The sequence below is a fragment of the Vombatus ursinus genome, unplaced genomic scaffold, assembly GCF_900497805.2.
Source record: "Vombatus ursinus unplaced genomic scaffold, bare-nosed wombat genome assembly UNPS02014847.1, whole genome shotgun sequence".
In the NCBI taxonomy this organism is placed as follows: Eukaryota; Metazoa; Chordata; class Mammalia; order Diprotodontia; family Vombatidae; genus Vombatus; species Vombatus ursinus.
The window spans coordinates 481,770-489,457 of record NW_020954625.1 but is presented as its reverse complement, the minus strand read 5'-3'; the positions used below and the strand labels follow the sequence as shown (position 1 = coordinate 489,457).

Genomic DNA, 7,688 nt, shown 5'->3' with positions numbered 1-7,688 from the left:
TTTCTTCATTTGTAAAATGGGGCTGGTAACCCCTGGACCACCTTCTGGGGCTGCGGGAGGCTCTTGGCACCCGGGCTACCAGAGGTCGGGAATGTTATCGACATGAGCATCACTTAAGGGATTTCGGCATGGTCTCCTGTGCCTTGGCCCCTCCTTGGCCCTCTTGACCTGTTCACTTTGGGGTTCCTAGTCCAAGCAGGTCCACATCCGGCTTTGACCTTCTCTCATCTCCATCCCTCCCACCCTTAATAAGCAAAGAGGAGACCTAGTCTTTGGGAGGATAGATATTTATTCATAATACAAAAAGTAGGGGTTCCTCGAATCTTCATTAGAATAGAAAACATTAAAAACCTTTTTTGGGGAGAGGCGGGAAGAACAAGCCTCCCCCCATTCCCAGGAAGTAGAGGTGTCTGGCCATTGTCGGTCCAGGTGACACAGAGCAGGGGAGCCTGCTGGCTTAGCACCATTGAGGGCGAGTGAGTGAGCGAGCGGAGGGTTGAGATGAGGGGGATGCCCTTGGTCTCTGTGGGGAACGCTGTCCCCAGGGAAGTGGGTTATGAGGTAAGGCCATATCCTTCTCAGCTGTGGAATGGTTCGCCCTGGGGGGTCTGCTTTTAAAATAATAATAATAATAATAATAATTACCATAATATTATTAAAAACAACAGTATTTGTAACAATAGCAGAGTCTTCCCTGGGTTGTGATGAGCACCGGAAGTCCCTCCTTCCAGGGCAGACCTTCTGCGCTGCCCTTAGAAGTGGGCAAAGGCCCAAGGGGAGAGAACAGTTGCTTCCTCAGATCCGTGGGAGATTCCTCCGAGGGAGGGGGCGGGCAGCCAGCTCACCGACGTGACACCCGCTCATTGCCTCGGTCCCGGGCGCCATGACTGTCCTGGCTGCACGTCTTACAGCACTGGACCCTGACGGTGGGTAGACGGCACCTGCCCAGGAGGTGAAGGGTCTCACAGAAGCTGAAAGTGAGACGGTCCCGGTCACAGACAAGACCTGCGGGTGCAACAGGGAGAGCGCAGGTGAATGGGGGGCTGCCAGGTGAGAGCCACACCTGGCCTGATGCAGAATCACAAAGGATTAGAGCCTGTCTCGCACATTCAGGTACAGACTTGGCATGGCTGTGCTCACTCATGCCATCTCCCCAGGTGCAGACGGGCCTTGTGGCTTGGGCAGAGGAACGATTTCTTATTTAGTTCACCTGAGGCATGGAAAGTTCATAAACATATTTTTGGTCTGACCACATCACTCCCTTACTCAATAAATTCTACTTGTTCTCTATTAACTGGAGAACCAAATGGAATCTTGGTTCAGCTTTTAAGGCTTCCCATAATGTTACATATGATTCCCCTGCCCACACAACCCTCTGGCTGTTGCTCATACACAATACTTTATCTCCCATCTCTCTGCCTTTGCACTGGCTGTGTCCCATGCCTGTAAAGCCCTCCCACTTCATCTCTACCTGTCGGGATACCTTGTTTCCTTCAAAACTCTGTTCAGGTGTCACCTTCTACATGAAGCCTTTCCTGGTTCCCCCGACTACTAGTAAGTGTCCCCCACCATTGGCCTTGTGTTCAGTGTGTGCGTATATGTATACATATACACACACATAGATGTATACACACACATACACACATATATATATATGACATGTATGTGAATTCTTAATGCACCTGTTGGAACCACAATAGAATATGAGATCCTCAAAGGGAGGGGCTGTTTGATTCTTGTCTTTGTGTTGCCAGCAGGGTGCCTGGCACGCAGTAGGCCCTTAAGAAATACTTATTTATTGATCAGTTGCTCTGGATCGTTGAATGAGGCGGGAGCTGGCTTATCTGCGTTCTGCTGCTGCTGATTCTACGATTCCACCGGTCCACATTCAGGTTAGACCTGTCTAGGGGAAGGAGTGCTAGGCTCCAAGTCAGGGAACACACGCCCACCCATGTGCCAGGGATCAGCTTGGAGACCAGTTGTCCACCTCTTTTGGGCCTGATTCTCTACCTCCCGGAGCTGTTTTGAGGATGGATCAGAGAAGGGCTGGGAGGCTGCCTGCACCCAGGCCATGGGAGGGTGGTGAGGGAGGGTGGAGGGGGATCTCAGCGGGGCCGCCTGGGGCTGTGCCCACCCTGGTCCTTCCCCACCGCATCCCCCTGTATTTCCCGATCCAACTGGAAGAGTCAGAGCTGCCTCCAAGAACTAGAGGAGGAAATGAGATAATGGGGAAGAGATGAGTTGGGAAAGAACAGGGCAGGATTGGAGGGTTGGACTCCAGCCGTGAGGCTGCCCTGCTCATCTCTCCCTGGGCTCTGGTGCAAAGGGGCAGGATGGGGCTGCAACTCACCCACATAAGATTCTCAGGAGAAGGTGGGAGAGAAGGAGAGAATTAGGGGGGCTTCTGACGCAAGAAACCTGATGCTATTGTTTTCCTCACAATGACCACGAGATAGGTAGAACAGGTATTACTGTCCCATTTTACAGATGGGGAAGCTGAGGTCTGAGCCTGTTTGCCTCAGTTTCTTCCTCTGTAAAATGAGGGTAATAATAGCATCTACCTCGCAAGGGTGTGGGGAGGATAAAGGGAGATGACACGTGCAAAGTACTTTGCGCACCTTAAGTCCCTGTATGACGCTAGCTATTATTAGAGGCATCTAGGTGATGCAGCGGAGAGAGTGTTGGGCCTGGAGACCTGACAGACCTGAATGCAAATCTAGCCTCAGTATCTAGTGGCTATTTGGTCCTGGGCAGCTCTGAGCCTCAGTTTCCTCATCTGCAAAACGGGAAGAAGAAGAAGAATGGCACCCACCTCTGAGGGTTGTGAGGATAAAATGAGGTGATGTTTGTAGTTTTTTGCAAACTTTCAAGCATACAGAAATGCTAGTCATTATTAGTGACAGCAGGAAGTGAAGACTCCCTCCTTTCTCTCTCCTCGGTCCTGCTCTGGCCTCATCCACGGCCAGATTTCTGGGCAGCACAGTCACAAACTCTCGGTCCTTTATCCACCCCGCCCCCGAAGCGTGCAAAGAGGAGTGAAAAAGCCCAGCACTTGCAGAAGACCGCGGCCGCTGTCCTGGAGACTGAAATCCTGCACTCTGCAGTCTGGGAAATGGGTGATCTGCAGCTCATCTCAATGTCTTCCATCGGACTGTCTCTCCCACACCTTTTCAGTAACACGGTGACTAAGGGCTGTAGTGGGGCAGCTAGGTGGTGCGCTGGGCCTGGAGTCAGGAAGACCTGAGTTCAAATTCAGCCTCAGACACTTTCTATTTCTGTGACTCTGGGCAAGTCACTTAACCCTGTTTGCCTCAGTTTCCTCACCTGTAGAATGGGGACACACTGGAGAAGCCAAGAAAACCCCGTGGACAAAAAGTCCACAAGGTCGTATACAGCCAGACACAGCTAAATAACAACAAAAAAGAGACACAAGGTATATTCTAGATTGGGTTCTCTCTCTCTTTTTTTTTTAACCATTTCTAAAAGCCTTTGTCAAGCCTCAAAATGAGGATGAAACTGACAGGCAGTGTCGTGTGGTGGATGGCGCACTGGGCCCAAGTTCTGACTCTGACACTCACTTGCTGTGTGACCTTGAGCAGATCTCTTGCCCTGTCTGTACTTAGGTTTCCTCCTCAGGAAAATGACGTGGCAGGACTGATTGTCTCTTAGGCCCCTTCCACGGCCGCTAATCTGTGAGTCTTTTCCTTTGTTGAAGATGGAAAATAAAACCCCGCTTCCCCTGCTCCCAGGGTCCGTCCCTCGGTGTCTGCCTTGTTTGTCCACACGGGCTTTTCTTGGCAGCGATGCAGCCCCAGCTGCGGGGAGCGATGACACATCTGGAAAAGCCCCTGTTGTTGCCAGGCCTGACACACCTCGTCTGGGGCTCAGAGCCCTGGCCGTGCTCCGGGGTGAGAAAGAGCCCAGAGCAGCATTTCTCACCCCGACCGCTTCCAGATGTTGTCATCGCGATGTGCCCTGCCCCCCCACCCAGTAGTGTATGTGTGTGCATGTGTGTCTTTGTGCATGTGTGCGCATGTGTGTACATGCATGTGTGTGCGTGTGTGAATGTGTGTGCATGTGTGAGTGTGTGTGCGTGTGCAAGTTGTGCGTGTGTGTGAGTATGTGCATATGTGCACGTGCGTGTGTGTATATGCGTGTGCATGTGTGTGCTTGTGTTTGTGCGTGTGCGTGTGAATGTGTGTATATGTGCGTGTGCATGTGTGTGTGGGAATGTGTGCATATGTGCACATGCAGGTGTGTTAGTGTGCTTGTGTGTGAGCCCATGCATGTACATGCATGTGCACTCGCATGCTCCCCGTCACTCGTTTGTGAAGAAGACGATCAAATGATACATTTACACAGAGCTTTCAGGTCTGCCAAAAGTTCCAGGCATTATCTCATTTGATCCTCACAACAGCTCTGCGGAGGTAGGCACTGTTGGCCCCATTTTACAGAGGAGGAAACTGAGGCCGAGACAGTTTTAGTGACTTGCCCAGGGTCTCAGTGTCTGGGGCAGGATTTGAAGTCAGGTCTTCGTGTTTCCAACACTGTTTTAACGTATGGCATGAGACTCTTGCCTCACTGGACCCAGGTGACATGATGCCTAGTTTAAAGGTCCTCACTTCTAGCCTGTCTCACACCATCTCGAACTTTGGACCACAATCTTATTTGAGCTCGGCCTTGCGCAATCTGACTGTCATCTACCTCTCCAGCCTTATCATACCATCTATCATTTGTTATGTATTAGAGTCAGCTAGATGGTGCCTGGAACTGGACCTGAGTTCAAATCTGTCCTCAGACATTTACTAGCTGTGTGACCCTAAGCAAGTCATTTAACCTCTGCTTGCCTCAGTTTCCCCAACTGTAAAATGAGGATAATAATAGCACCTACCGCCAAGGGTTGTTGTGAGGATAAAATGAGATAATTGTAAAAGTACTTAACATAGTGCCTGGCATATAGTAGGCACTATATTTTGTTATTATTTTTGGTAATACATCATTCTTATGATTATTATTACATTCTGGTATTATATATTATAATTTTAATAATATTATTGTAATGTATTCTATATTCTGGAGCATATATTCTATGCTCCAGCCAAAATGGGACTGCATGCTCCTCAGCCCTGGGGACGCAGTCGGCAGCACTGAAGAAAATACAGCCTCAAGGGGCTGACTGAAGGCAAAGGCTTCTGAGAAGAGGGAGGTGTGAAGAGTGAACAACTGGTTAAGAAGGTGGAGTCTGAGAATGAAACGTGGATACCTGGCACACAGCTTAACAGACAGAGACGACAGGCTCTCGGCCAGGGATGGAGCGCACCTAAGAGGGGCTGGGGAAAACGGACTGACTCATCATGAGAACTTGACGCTGAAAAGGGTGGGGGAGAACGTCCTCCCCACAAATATCTGGGAGAAGGTAACGCAGACAGTGGTAGGTAAAGCACAGAAAGAGGAGTATCAGAGGGGCTGGAATTCACCGGAGACAACACCCTAGAAAAGGGCCGGTGACCAAGCCCGCGGCTTCTGACAGTTACAAGTAAGTGTACCAAGTATGCACGATGAATGGGGTGAACTGGACGTAGTATGGCACGTGTGTCTGCTTATTAAAGGCCCCCTTCATATGGAGCAGTTTAATGATGAAAAAGGCCTTTACAAGACCAGTGTGCCTTACTGAGAGATCTTAACATGGGGATTCCCACAGAAATTTAAGGGTGTAACAGAGGCTTAGTGGAAAAGTCAGGACTGCACTAAGATTCTGGAAAGCTACACCTTACTCAGAACCAATCAATCAGCATTCATATATTAATAATCACCTATATGTCGGGGGTGAGAGATAAAAAGACAAAAACGAGAGAGGGAACAGAATGTATAAAAGGGTAGAGTAGCATTGGATTTTATGAAGATATGCTTATGTGAGAAATCCTAGAACTGGGGGAGGAAGCACAGTGAGAAAATCCAAAGAGGGGGAAACAGAAGGGTTGGTGTCCCAGAAATGTACTACAAAGCATCTGAAAAGAAAGAAGCAACAGCTCAGGAGTTTATCTGAAAAAGATCTGGGGGTATTAGAGGACCACAAACTCAAGATGAGTCAACACTTGATATGTAGGTCAAAAAGATAATTCAACCTTGAGCTATGTTAACAAGACCAGTCAATCAACAAGCACTTATGGGAATGTAAGCTCCTTGAGGGCGGGGACTATCTTTTGCCTCCTTTTGTATCCCCAGAGCTTAGCACAGTGCTTGGCACATAGCAGGAACTTCAAAACAACTTGTTGACTCGTCTTGCCCAGGTCAGACCGTATCTCAGTATTACATTTTAGGAGGGCGTTGAGCAGCTGAAATGTGCCCCAAGGCAAGCCTCCAATATGGCCATGGGCCTGTAGCTCATTCTGTAGTGGGTGAGCATTCTTGTTCAAGCATGGGTTGGAATAGATGGATGGTCACTGAGGTCCCTTATCCCTATGAAATGCTGGGATTTCACGAGCTTTGGAAACAGATCACAAACTGGGCATGGTGGTGCAGTGGATAGAGTACTGAGTATGGAGGCAGGAAGACCTGAATTCAAATCCTGCCTCAGACCCTTAGCCTCGGTTTCCTCATCGGTAAAATGAAAATATTGATAGCACCTATGGGGTTGCTTTTAGGATCAACTGAGATAACATATTTAAAGTGCTAGCTATTAATTTAGAGTAGTGATGAGGATTTCAAGTTCTAGACAGAGCTCCCTCAAAATCAGGGCAGCTGATCTGCTCCTATACTGTCTTAACGATTGTTTTATTTCTCAAAGGGTGGAAGCACTAGGAAGTGGGAATTGCCATTCTGCTCAACAAGGAGGAACTCACAGCTGAAGGGGGCGTGACAGGAATGTGGGGCGGAACTGACCACACCATCTTTGAATTCAGAAGAGAGAAGGGCAGGGAAGCTGGGCAGGGTGTGCTACACACCCTAGATTTGGGAAGAGGCCAAAGATCTGCAGGGGAAGTCAGCCCAGGAGGGAGGGGAAGCTCTCCAGAAAAAAATCCTGACCATACAAACACATGCTGATGAGTAAGAAAAGGGGGAGAAAGAAAGATAGAGGTCTCAGACTTTTCAGAGGCATGTACACAAGAGGGGATAGACTCAAGATGCAGAATGAGACATATTGTTGGACCTGGCCAATGTGGGAATGTGTTTTGCTCAATTCTGCATATTTGTTACAAGAATTTTGTTTTTCATTTTTCTTTTTTTTCAATTTGGGAGGGAGGCAGGATATAAAGAAAACAAATACTTGTTAATTTAGAAAAGTAAAATTTAGTGACTGTTACTTTTAAAAAAAGCAGCAAAAAAGACATACACAAGCTAGAAGGTTAACAGAACAAATCCAAAAGCATGTCACCGTACTGCCAGTAAAGATGATCAGTCACTCACCGTGTCCCAGGCACTGTGCTAGGCACTGGATTACCAAGAAAGGCAGACACAGTCAGACCTCAAGAAGCTTCCATTCTAGTGGAAGGTAAGGCTAGTGTTCAAAGGGATAGTGCTCAGAATGGCCAGAAGTGGACGACGAGAAGCTCACTGTTGGGATGCCACTGCTGCTTGGGCCAGATGGGAATGTGAAAATGGACAGTGGAAAGAAAGCAGAGTTACCCAGCTCTTACTTCATTTCTTTCTTTCTTTCTTTCTTTCTTTCTTTCTTTCTTTCTTTCTTT

The 7,688-nt window shown here is 48.3% G+C and overlaps 1 protein-coding gene across 1 annotated transcript in view; it reads right to left on the bottom strand.

The window, feature by feature from the left end:
* Positions 1-279: 279 nt before the first annotated feature.
* Positions 280-7,688, bottom strand: part of ADAMTS7 (ADAM metallopeptidase with thrombospondin type 1 motif 7) — a 167,377-nt gene continuing 159,968 nt past the window's right edge. Inside the window, exon 24 of the mRNA XM_027840600.1 lies at positions 280-1,005. Within this exon, the coding sequence (XP_027696401.1) occupies positions 842-1,005 (164 nt within the window). The 3' untranslated portion in view covers positions 280-841. The remainder of the gene's footprint in view (positions 1,006-7,688) is intronic.